The sequence below is a fragment of the Schistocerca americana genome, chromosome 8 (genome assembly GCF_021461395.2).
Source record: "Schistocerca americana isolate TAMUIC-IGC-003095 chromosome 8, iqSchAmer2.1, whole genome shotgun sequence".
Lineage (NCBI taxonomy): Eukaryota > Metazoa > Arthropoda > Insecta > Orthoptera > Acrididae > Schistocerca > Schistocerca americana.
The window spans coordinates 488,718,054-488,730,986 of record NC_060126.1 but is presented as its reverse complement, the minus strand read 5'-3'; the positions used below and the strand labels follow the sequence as shown (position 1 = coordinate 488,730,986).

The following is a 12,933-nucleotide window of genomic DNA, read 5'->3' as shown; positions in this document are numbered from 1 at the left end:
TGCATCCAGCTTCGTCTTTGAGTACACCATCGCAGGAGCTCCTGTCTGTGACGCAGCGTCAAGGGTAACCGCAGCCCTGGTCTCCAAGCTGATAGTCCATGCTGCTGCAAACGTCGTCGAACTGTTCGTGCATATGGTCGTTGCCTTGGAAACGTCCCCTTCTGTTGACTCAGGGATCGAGACGTAGCTGCACGATCTGTTACAGCCGTGCCGATAAGATGACTGTGATCTCAACTGCTAGTGATACGAGGCCGTTGGGATACAGGACGGCGTTCCGTAGTACCCTACTGAACCCACCGATTCCATATTCTGTTAACAGTCATTGGATCTCGACCAACGTGAGCAGCAATGCCGCGATACGATAAACCGCAATCGCGATAGGCTACAATCCGACCTTTATCGAAGTCGGAAATGTGATGGTACGCATTTCTCCTCATTACACGAGGCATCGCAACATTCCACCAGGCAAAGCCGGTCAATTGCTGTTTGTGTATGAGAAATCGGTTGGAAACTTTCCTCATGTCAGCACGTTGTAGGTGTCGGCACCGGCGCCAACCTTGTGTGAATGCTCTGAAAAGCTAATCATTTGCATATCACAGCATCTTCTTCCTATTGGTTAAATTTCGCGTCTGTAGCACGTCATCTTCGTGGTGTAGCAATTTTAATGGCCGGTAGTGTAGCTTGCAGGTCAAAACGATAATTGTCGCCACGAAAGTTGTGGATGTGTTAATCTACATACTAATCCCATGGGGCCTCAATCACTTGGAAATAATAATTATATAAATACCAAATTCGACAGTTCCTTGTATTATAGCGATATAACTTCTGTACTGAAGAATTCGTGTGTGTGTCTAATAATCACCTGTATCGATAAGGCATGTGCTTTGTTTGTTCATCAGAAACTGTAAACGCCGGGCAAATTTTAGTTGATTTTCGAGAAGATTGTAGCTTTCCAGAAATAATTACACCATACTGACGGGAGAGTCTTCCAGGAAGTGCGTCTTCTGCGAATACCTGAACCAGTTGTCGATGTGGAAAAAATTATTTCCCCGAAAGTGCGGGCACCTGTCGCTCGCCGGCCGCGGTCCAGGCGATCAGAATTTCATCAGGCCGCGGCAGATCTTGTGGGCGCGGTCGGGGTCGCCTCGGCGCCGTGGTGGGGGAGGTGGTGGGGAAGGCGGCTGGCAGCACTGACTGACGGCCGAGCGCCGCGCTCAGCACGCCAGACGCTGCCCAGCCGACGCTATGCCGCCGCGCAGCCGCAACACGACCGCCGCGCTGCGGGTAAGTACCGCCGGCAGGGTGGCCAACCCCACACGCACGGTTCCAATAACAGTACGTAACCCTCGCACAACTGACAAATGCTCCATTAGCCATTCCATGACGCGAATACCATCTATATTCCTTGTTGCTGTTGGGTTCTTTCGTCTGAGGACTTGTTCGATGGAGCTCTCCATGCTACTGGAAGTCTCTTCATCTCTGTATAACTACTGCAACCTACAACAATCTGTATCCGCTTACCTCGTCTCTCTTTACATTTTCATCCTCTACACTTCCTTCAACCACTGCCTTATGTACTACTAGATATCTCTGGATGTGTTCAATCAAACTGTTCCTTCTTGTAATCAAATTATGCCATAAAGCTGATTTTGTCTCATTTTCGATTAATGTTATTGTTGTGGTCTTCAGTCCAGAGACTGGTTTGATGCAGCTCTCCATGATACTCTATCCTGTGCAAGCTTCTTCATCTCCAAATACCTACTGCAGCCTACATCCTTCTGAATCTGTTTAGTGTATTCATCTCCTGGTCTCCCTCTACCATTTTTACCCTCCACACTGCCCTCCAATGTTAAATTGGTGATCCCTTGTTGCCTCAGAATATGCCCTACCAACCGATCCCTTCTTCTAGTCACGTTGTGCCACAAATTTCTCTTCTGTTCTGTTCAATACCTCCTCATTAGTTATGTGATCTACCCATCTAATCTTCAGCATCCTTCTGTAGCACCACATTTCGAAATCTTCTGTTCTCTTCTTGTCTAAGCTATTTATCGTCCACGTTTCACTTCCATACATGGCTACACTCCAAACAAATACTTTCAGAAACAACTTCCTGACTTTGAAATCTATACTCGCTGTCAACAAATTTCTCTTCTTCAGAAACGCTTTCCTTGCCATTACCAGTCTACATTTCATATCCTATCTACTTCGACCATCATCAGTTATTTTGCTCCCCAAATAGCAATACTCCTTTACTATTTTAAGCCTCTCATTTCCTAATCTAATTCCCGCAGCATCACCCGATTTAATTCGACTACATTCCATTATCCTCGTTTTGCTTCTGTTGACGTCCATCTTATATCTTCCTTTCATAACCACTACAGTTCTTAGCCGACTCACTCATATAATTTTCAGCAGTCTCCTATAGCATCACATCTCAATAGCGTCTATTTTCTTTTTGTCGATACTACTTCTTGTCCATATTGCACTTTCATATAAGACCACAATCCAGAAAAGTAATTCCAAAAACCACTAGCTTACACTTAATTTCATACGTCATGTTAACGAATCTCTGTTTTTCAGGAAATTTTATTTTGTTATTGCCAAAATGTATTTTATATTCATTTTACTTCTTTCATCATAGCAAAACTCGTATTCTATTTCCTAATCCCATTCCCCTCGCACCATCAGGCTTAATTTGATTCTATTCCATTAATAATTGCTTTAATTTGGTGTACGTTTATTTTATAAACTATTTTCAAGACACTTTACACACACCCTCTTTTCGAAATGTTTCTTGAATGCATTGTGAGTAAACCAAAGATTCTAATTTTCGCCTAATATTTTGAGTTTTAACATAATTTTATGTGGAACTAATATGTTCAGCAGGACTAGAATAAAATTAATCCTTTCAATGAGGGAGATATGTAGGAATGAATTGACGAGCAATAATACTGTGTCAGACATTAATATTTAGAAATTAACACGTAGGAGCTTTTTCAAAGCGAGGATGACGTCTAATGACTCCTTGCAGTGAGTTTAAATGATACTAATTCTTATTTCTTCCTTCCGTCTGCTTCAGTGTCTGTACCGTCTTCTTGTGCTGTTTATTGGATGCTAGTCTCCTACTGTTTGAAGCTGCACGTTTTCAAGAACACCAATTCCTGGTTTGCCAAACCGGTCTTATTATCTTACGTATGACTTACAACTGTCTTACGAGAGCGAGGAGGAAAGCTACTTGGTAACATTACAAGTAATTATTGAATTATTATAGCTCCACATGAAGTGTAGGTAGACTGCTGAGTGCACTAAGAGAAAATATGAAAGATAATGCCAATATTTAGTCACCACAGTGCTCATGCTCATTTTGCATGTACGACACACTTCAGCGATAGTTTATAATTGAAAATATGTAGCTAACAGTATACAGGGTATCCCAGGAGGACTGGCCACTATTAAGGAATGTGACAGGACTGATCATTCGAAGTAAAAAAAAAGCCTAATTAATATGGGCTATAAAATGCATACCTGACACGTTTTCATATAAATTTCTCTTCTACTGTCAATTATTTGCTGCCCATATTTTGAGAGGTGGTGGAATGGACCAAATAAAGTATTGTGGTCATGGGCTCTAAAGTGCATGCCTTAAGAGTTATATGCACTTCTTCAACCGGAGTAACGCGGTTCACAATAGCAAACGTGAATATGTCCTCACAGCTCTGAAGGTATGCACTTGTGAGTCCATGTTTGTTGGACAACTTTTTCTCCTTTTCGTCTATACTACCACCTATCAAAATATGGAAAGCAAAGAGCTTGCAGTAAAAGAGATTTTTTTCTCAGTTGCGAAGATGAAAAATTGTTCACAGCTCCTAGGGCATGCATTTTAGAGCCCATGGTTACTAGACTTTTTTGCTTCGAATGATCGTTCTTGTCATAACTCTGAATATTGCGCATTCCTCCTGGGACACACTGTGTATGTGCTAATAATGTAAGAAATCTTCAGACATATCCTCACTGGACTTATCTCTTCAAAACCGAAGCAAAACAGCGTAAAATGCGTATAAATAACGTACTCAATATATCATTATAAAGAAAAGAAAAATCGTGGGCCTGGTGACTTCAAATTAACCGTGAACACACCACTTTGCAGCATGACGAGAAAGTGGGACGATCTAGTCCCTGTGAGCATTCGGAAGAAGGTATGTTGGTAGGACACGTATGTTCCACCGATCACGATTATCCTCGCGCAATTTGCCACTCACTTTCAATCATTATTATATGTGAGCATAGTTTCCTACTACAGTTACTAAACCTCCGTTCCCCTGTGCGAAAGCATTCAAATTTAGACATTTCTGAAACACTTTTTGTTTCAATAAATGTCTTCTACTTTGGACGGCATTCGTTAGAACAGCAATTTATTTGCAATAAATTTTGGCTGTGACGGCATGATTCTGTGTAACACCCTTTGATTCGCGCCTCCATTTACGGGCGATCTTAATCTGGTGGACAATGTGTATTCTCACAACCTAAGGAAGAACTCGTGTCATAGCGACTCGAAACGTTGCCTAAACAGATCTAAATGCAGTTGAATGAAATTATGTCCAATTTTATTTTCCTTTGTCCATGAACTTCCCCACATACTGGATTCCCTGTAGTATGGAGAGCCTAAATCGAAGAAAGACAGTTTTTTAACAAAAAACTCGTGATTAGTATTTTCCGAACAAAAAAGTGTCATTTTTCACATTACTGTGCATATCCACTAACGGATATTTACGCTCATATATTTCGTAGGTTCTCGGTTTCCTGCGGCGTGTCCCAATGAGTGAGTATCACGCAGTCCCTTCTTTGTCCACCGTTTCGCAACCAAGACGTCCGTTTTCTTCTCGTTCCTCTTCCGCTTTCAGTTTCGTATTCAATTAACTGCTGCTATAATAGGTATACTTCACTTTATTTGTAACTTAGGTCCTAAGTAACTTACGTCTTTCTCTACTTAGTCATAGTGGACAGTTCTGACAGGTGACTCTCTGCTGGCATGCTAAGGACTACCTCATTTGTCATTCACTTTACAGTACATCCACTTTACGAAAGTTTCTGTTCCGTTGATGGTATTCAATGATTAACTTTCTGCACGGCAGAAAAGAGTATTTACCAAAAAAATTAATCTTAAGTCCGGGTAATAATACGAATACTAAGTGCCTTTTCTTTTAATTTAACGAACGCTTGCCAATTTCTTTTTTCGGTCCTGAATTTTACCGTGCTGACAGATGCCCATTCTTATGAACGTTGTGCGTCCAGTTATTGAAACTTACTGACCTATAATACTGAGGAACTATTTTTCAGAAGGTGTTAGAGCGTGTCTGTTTCACGACCTGAAGATGTGTCCTCACACTCTGAAAACTTTAATGAACTCGAAAATCTCATTAACTGTGGACAAACATTTTGCAACAGATGTGATCGCTCGCACCCTCAGAAAATATCGTGTACTCTGTCACTGGGGAAACCATTCTGAGCTGGAAACTTTTGTTTACTTCACATGTTTAACTAGTAGTGATCATGTTCAATGTAGAGTTCATTTGCGTCCATGTGCTTCTGCGTTCAGTCCTTCTCCTACGTCTGAACTAAATTCCCTGTCCACTGCCACTTGGTTGATGAACTTTGATGAAGCTTTTCACAGAGGAAGAACACAACTGGAAGTCGATATTCGGCCTTACTCTAACAAGTCAAGAAAAAACAATTCGTCACAGATATGAGTAATCTTATAACTCTAACAGAAGAATGGAAAAGAAAATTGAGAATGCGCTAGGTGACGATCAGTTTGGCTTTAGGAAAAGTAAAGGGACGAGAGAGGCAATTCTGACGTTACGGCTAATAATGGAAGCAAGGCTAAAGAAAAATCAGGACACCTTCATAGGATTTGTCGACCTGGAAAAAGCGTTCGACAATATAAAATGGTGCAAGCTGTTCGAGATTCTGAAAGAAGTAGGGGTAAGCTATAGGGAGAGACGGGTCATATACAATATGTACAACAACCAAGAGGGAATAATAAGAGTGGACGATCAAGAACGAAGTGCTCGTATTAAGAATGGTGTAAGACAAGGCTTGTAGCCTTTCGCCCCTACTCTTCAATCTGTACATCGAGGAAGCAATGATGGAAATAAAAGAAAGGTTCAGGAGTGGAATTAAAATACAAGGTGAAAGGATATCAATGATACGATTCGCTGATGACATTGCTATCCTGATTGAAAGTGAAGAAGAATTAAATGATCTGCTGAACGGAATGAACTGTCTAATGAGTACACAGTATGGTTTGAGAGTAAATCGGAGAAAGACGAAGGTAATGAGAAGTAGTAGAAATGAGAACAGCGAGAAACTTAACATCAGGATTAATGGTCACGAAGTCAATGAAGTTAAGGAATTCTGCTACCTAGGCAGTAAAATAATTAATGACGGACGGAGCAAGGAGGACATTAAAAGCAGACTCGCTATGGCAAAAAAGGCATTTCTGGTCAAGAGAAGTCTACTAATATCAAATACCGGCCTTAATTCGAGGAAGAAATTTCTGAGGATGTACGTCTGGAGTACAGCATTGTATGGTGGTGAAACATGGACTGTGGGAAAACCGGAACAGAAGAGAATCGAAGCATTTGAGATGTGGTGCTATAGACGAACGTTGAAAATTAGGTGGACTGATAAGGTAAGGAATGAGGAGGTTCTACGCAGAATCGGAGAGGAAAGGAATATGTGGAAAACACTGATAAGGAGAAGGGACAGGATGATAGGACATCTGCTGAGACATGAGGGAATGACTTCCATGGTACTAGAGGGAGCTGTAGAGGGCAAAAACTGTAGAGGAAGACAGAGATTGGAATACGTCAAGCAAATAATTGAGGACGTAGGTTGCAAGTGCTACTCTGAGATGAAGAGGTTATCACAGGAAAGGAATTCGTGGCGGGCCGCATCAAACCAGTCAGTAGACTGATGAGCAAAAAAAAAAGGGGGTGCATATAATGTAGAAATGTTCATTTCCGAATAGTCGTTACGTTTGTTAATAGTTCTGCCTCATAGCAACGATGGAGCACTGGTTTACAAAATATGCACCAAATAAATTTGCCAGTCTCGTTAATAGGGGAATACATTTTAAAAGGCTGTCTCTATATATTTCATGTTTATTTGCCCTGATAGCGTCATGGTATATCAAAGTATGTCATCACCCCGATTATGACCACCTGGATTAGTCGAAACGCTGTAGACGTCTACACCATAAGGTGATGCTAAATGCGGCTGATTGTTATTTATTTTCCTCAGAATCATTTCCATTTGTAGTTCCCCGTACTGTTCAATAGAAGATCACGATAATTACCAACCAGAATATGTATTGAATTAGAGTGTAATCTTTCCTACATAAACTAAGCCCATCGATCGCGAAAGTGAATTTCTAAAACGCAAAGAAGCGAATTTCTAATGGTAGTTACTTGCTTACGGATATACGAAGTAGTATATTTGCATCTAAACAACTTTCTGAAGATCACAGTGAAAGAATCAATCTACAAGCAAAATACGAAATAAAGAACGAAAGATGTGATTATGCTTTCGATTTTTCGAAAATATAGGTGAAGGAAGTCAATTATTTGTAAAGAACAGGTGGCGAAAAACAGACACACATGAGTAAACTTTTTTTTTTTAAGTTAATGCTGTCAACTTCTGGGTGTTACTCTCTAATCTCTTAACACACGTCTCATCGTCATGTTTCTTCTAGTCAGTGTTTGCCACAGATTGCTTTTGACCGCCGATTCTGCGTAACACCTCTTTTTTTTATCTTAACAGTCTACTTAATTTTCAGCATCCTTTTGTGGCACACAAACTAAATCTCTTTGATTCTGTTAATCTGGTGTTTTTCCTCATATTGATGATTCATTTTAGCAAAATTATGTGCGGTAGACGAATATTCACAGAAATATTATGCTTGAAGAATCAAATTTGCCAAGATCGCAAACAATTCATTTTATTACTACGACAGATCTACCCTGTCATCATCTGAAGTTGTAACATTATTTGGTATACACTTTTGCCACTATACTGAAAGTCACATAGAGATATTGGGTCATATAAAACGTTACAATATACGATGATTACAGCGTAGATCTATTGAAATCGGTAATAGTAATAAAAAGAATTGCTAGTGATCTTGACAAACTTGATGCTTCAGATCGCCCCCAACAATCTCAAACAAATATTAAAAGAAATGTATTTGTTAAATTAAGGCCCATGTATGACTTAGAGTTCATTTACAGAGTAAAAAATTGCTCAAATGGCTCTGAGCACTATGGGACTTAACATCTGGGGTCATCAGCCCCCTAGAACTTAGAACTACTTAAACCTAACTAACCTAAGGACATCACACACATCCATGCCCGAGGCAGGATTCGAACCTGCGCCTATAGCAGTCGCGCGGTTCCGGAATGAAGCGCCTAGAACCGCTCGGACACCGCGGCCGGCTTTTACAGCGTAATTCCCACTTTGGCTTTCTGCTGTTTAAGTTCTCCTTGCTTCCTTCGTCATACGTCACTTTGTATACAAGGTAGTGGAACTGTAGTTCATCTTCTATGCAGCCCCTAATGTTAGCTTTAAGTGTGTCGTTAATCTTATTTCCGATACTCGTCAATACTCTTCACTTTCTTTGGTTTAGTCTAAATCTATATTCTGTTGCCAGTAGACTGTTCATTCCATTCAGCAGGTTCTTTAATTCTTCCGATTTTCACAGAGGATAGTCAACGTATTCAGCGAATATTATTAATGATACCCTTCTACCCTGACCTTTAATCACCCTTCTGAATCTCTCTTTCATTTTCCTCATTGCTTCTTCGATATACTTTTGAACAGGCTGAGGAGAGAGACTTTATACTGACTTGCGCCTATCATCATCTGAGCACTTCACTCGTGGTGCTTAATTCTTATTATTCACTCTCTGTTCTTTTACGCATTGCAAATTGCCGGCTTTTCCTCACATCGTATGACTGTTTGCTGAGGATTTTAAACACCTTACTATACATAGCATTATAGGTCGTTTCTTTCATGGGCCGACAAAAGTCTCTCTATTTCTCCATGATTATGCTTCCGACATCATACGTGACGGTAGAACTGCCTCTCTAGTGTCTTTACCTTTCGCAAACCCAGCTCCATAGTTTTTTCGGTTTCTGGTATACAGTTCTGATCATCTGCCTCTGTACATCAGCTGGAAAACTACTTGTTTGGTCCTTCTCATATTTATCTGTCCTTACTACCTTTGAGAGGCTCGAAGTATGGCTCCAATCTCAAAGGCTCTACACACTGACTGCAATAATCGTTCAGTTGCAATTCCCTGCGGAGATTTTACAAATTCCGAAGCAACAATGTGTGCCCTTTCCACCTCGTTTTAGCGGAATAGCTATCAGGATTCGTCTGAAACTATCGTGAAATTAAAATTGTGGAGGCAGATTCGGTTTGAGCCTACGTCTTCAAACGCAACATCCAGTATTTTTACTGCATAAATACAGTCTTCAGAACAATTAGCAGTCAATCTTTCAAATACTAACAAATATGCATGGAAAGAGATTCAGATTTTGTAGCAGTTTTTATTCCCTATTTTTCTACAGCTCGAGTATCATACGAGGTGTGCAGGTAACAAAGACCAGAGCGGTCGTACTGTTCACTTGAAATTTATTTATTCATACCCTAAAGTTGGAGGAAAACGTAGTTGGAGGAGTTGTTAAATCCATTCATAGTTTTGTCTCCCTAGTTGATATAGGTATTATAAAGGAAAAAGTACCTAACCTACTTCGTATGTCAGCCAAGAAAGCAATAATATTTGAACGATTGCTCGTAAGATTTGGTTTGCATAACGTGTATGTTGTTGTCAGGATATTAACACTAGTCCTCAAGCGTCGTTTTTTACTTTTTGTTCTTGATTTACGTAACATTTCTGTAAGATTAGGCAGCCACGCACCTACCTTCAGTATTACTGTTGATGACTACATGCCTCCTATGCATCAATAACGTGCAGCAGGAATACAAAATACAACCAACTATTTACATTTTCGATTCATCTTTCTCATCAGTTCTACTGCTTCCTTCACGCCCCACAATTTCCTCAGTATTCTCACTGTACATGCTCTGTATTATTTCCACTTGTCATAATTATGAGTGCTGTCTGTCCTGAATGAAACTCAGAAAACAGTTTTCCAAGCATTTGGTAAATATTATGAAACTATTACTTTTTCATCAGTGTTAGTATTTTGAAACATTAACTGTTAGTTGTTTTGAAAACTGTATTCATAAGGTAAGTGATTCTCCTCAATGCCCATGTTATATGCAGTCGCATGTTCTAAACATTATTTGATTTAGGGCTTTTTATTTTCGAATATTCTCTTAAATGTACTACATTATTAGTTACTCGTACGGCTGGGATCTTTACTGTGTATAATTGAGTGCTGAAACCTGTGTTTGACTATAGCTGACGTCTCGGCATTTGTTGGAAGAGACGAGTTTGATGGAGTCACAGTTTTCAATAACTTTCTTTACCACATCGACGTAATATCTTCTCTTCCCTTTGTTTCATGCCCAGTGGTGTCTCCGGAAAGGAGACTACGAACCAGAATGCGTAACGTATTCGAAATGTTTCTGGCTCGAAGTAGTGCAGAGATTGTGGCAGACCTTGTATTTCTTTCCTGTTTACTTCTCAGTTCCGCCTCTACATTTCTATTTCACGAGCTACCTTTTGGTGTTTGATGGAGGACACGCTAGGTAGCATTATGGTTTACGCTCTTTCCTCTTCAAAAGGGAAGCAGAGTGCGGGTGAAAAGACTGTCGATGTCTTCTTAAGAGCTTGAGTTATATCGAGGAGATGCTGCAGAGATGGGATATCGACTGCTGTGACAGATTTTCAGCTGGTAATATGTCTCTGTTAACAAATGCTGTTCTGTCAGGCAGCATCAGCATCCAAACTGACTCTACGTGGAACGTAAGCTCTTGGAGTTTTACTGGTAAGGATCTCAACGATACTTAACGCTGCGTTTGCAGCACATTCTTTGGAGTTCTGTGGGTATTTCGTGGAGCACTCACGCTTACTAAACGAATCAGTGACGAAACGTGTAACACTTCTTTGAATTTTCTGTATCTCTTGTGTTAATTCCGCCTGGTTTGGGTCACAGACTGTGAAAATCATTTAAGAATCAGTCGGACGAATGTTTTGTAAACCACTTGTTTCTTGAACGAATTACATTTATTTAGGGTTCATCATATGAATTATACTCTGACGTAAGTTATTCCAATAAGTAGTTTTACGTAGTCGTTCCAATTTAAATCATTCCGGTTTAAATCATTCCTGCTGGCTAGTTGCCACTGATTCATATCCGATAGTGTAATCGAATAAGAACAAACCCTTCCACCAATAAAAGCACTATGCTTGTTTGTGCCTGGGATTAATTGCCGATCCTAACACCAAGCAGTAGCCTTCTACATCTCTCCCTGTATTTCTCTAGAAAGTTTTAGATTTTACTGATCACTGTCTTCATTATGTTGAGCTCCGCCGCTAGTAGACATGAATATTAATGACTACTGAAAAGTGCCACAGCTGTTTCAGTAGAAATTTATAAGGTTATGACCGCTTTCGTGGTTTTACATCATTAGGTCTAACGTTACATATGACAACCAGACGTTTTGTGATACGACCACAACACGTAACCCGATATTCTAAAAGAACAAGACCGGTCGTGTGTATTAAGACATCTGTGGTGGTTTCCACTGATCATTAATATTTCCCGTAGAAACAGCATTATCACTGAAGAACTCCACAGAGATTCCGACGGTATCAGCCTGATCGCTTATACGTACGTCGTGAGCGGTAAGGGTCCTGTAGCAATTTCGGGGTCTTTCGGAAGGTACTTCTCCATCTGACGATGTAGACGAATTACGAACAACACGGCGAGTTCTATCAGCTGCAACATGAATCCAGTTGCAAACTTGCTTGGATACTCCTTAAGCTCATATTTTGTTCAATAAAAGACATAGCGAAACCGTATTCCTGGAAGTGAAGGAGTAAAAACTGTATCTTCTCCAAATAATCATAACAACAGGGCATTAAGCGCATTCCGTGTTTCTGCAAGTGACTGACGTCAGAGACATAGACCTATATTTATACGCGTATATCCGACGTACTGGAAACGGAGACAATCTGCCTTTTTTTTTCAACCGTTTCAAACATTAGTATCTCCAACGTCCTGCGACAAACAGTTGCTAGGAGAAGAAGCAAAGAAGTTATTTCGGATCGTCTATATGGTATCATACGTGTACTTCATCAGGTCCTGATGCCTGTGCCCTGTCAACGAATTTAGTTCCTACTCCACTATCACTTATGTCAGTACCTTCTAGACTTTGCCCAACCACGTGACGCTAGGTGAAGCTACATATCTCTTCCAAGAGGAAGTGTCAACTCGTAGAACTCGGTAGCTACCGCTATTCTGGTAGACCATCAATGAAGCTGCAACGGATCCTCCACGCATCACTGAAACAAGTTTGCTTCATTTATCCATCCAGTTTCACCGTTCTCTAAACCATCGGATGCGTTTTGCACGGTGATGAGGTAAATGAGACAGTCTTGTGAAAGATACAGATGCTCATAAAGCACAACTACTAGTTGTAACTGATATTATGCATTAGGCGTAATGGTATCCCTGTCAAACTGTGATCAGAGGTTGTTTCACAGCCTATGCGTCGCTACAGGAACCATCCTGAGCTACGTTTAAATTTAGTTGACTGTTCTTGCCAAATGGCTCCTGCAGAAAGTATTAGGGAGTTCTTCCAGACGATCAATCAGTTGAGTCTGTCAAAATAAGATCGTTGCTTGTGTGAGTAGTACAGACGGTTCGTGGTAGGTTCTACAATATCATACGTCTCTACACG

The 12,933-nt window shown here is 40.5% G+C and overlaps 1 protein-coding gene across 2 annotated transcripts in view; it reads left to right on the top strand.

The window, feature by feature from the left end:
• The first annotated feature begins 1,206 nt into the window (after window positions 1-1,206).
• Window positions 1,207-12,933, top strand: part of LOC124544605 (retinitis pigmentosa 1-like 1 protein) — an 89,468-nt gene continuing 77,741 nt past the window's right edge. For both annotated transcript variants that reach the window (XM_047123197.1, XM_047123196.1), the window contains exon 1: window positions 1,207-1,284. In XM_047123197.1, the coding sequence (XP_046979153.1) occupies window positions 1,246-1,284 (39 nt within the window). In that variant the 5' untranslated portion in view covers window positions 1,207-1,245. The remainder of the gene's footprint in view (window positions 1,285-12,933) is intronic.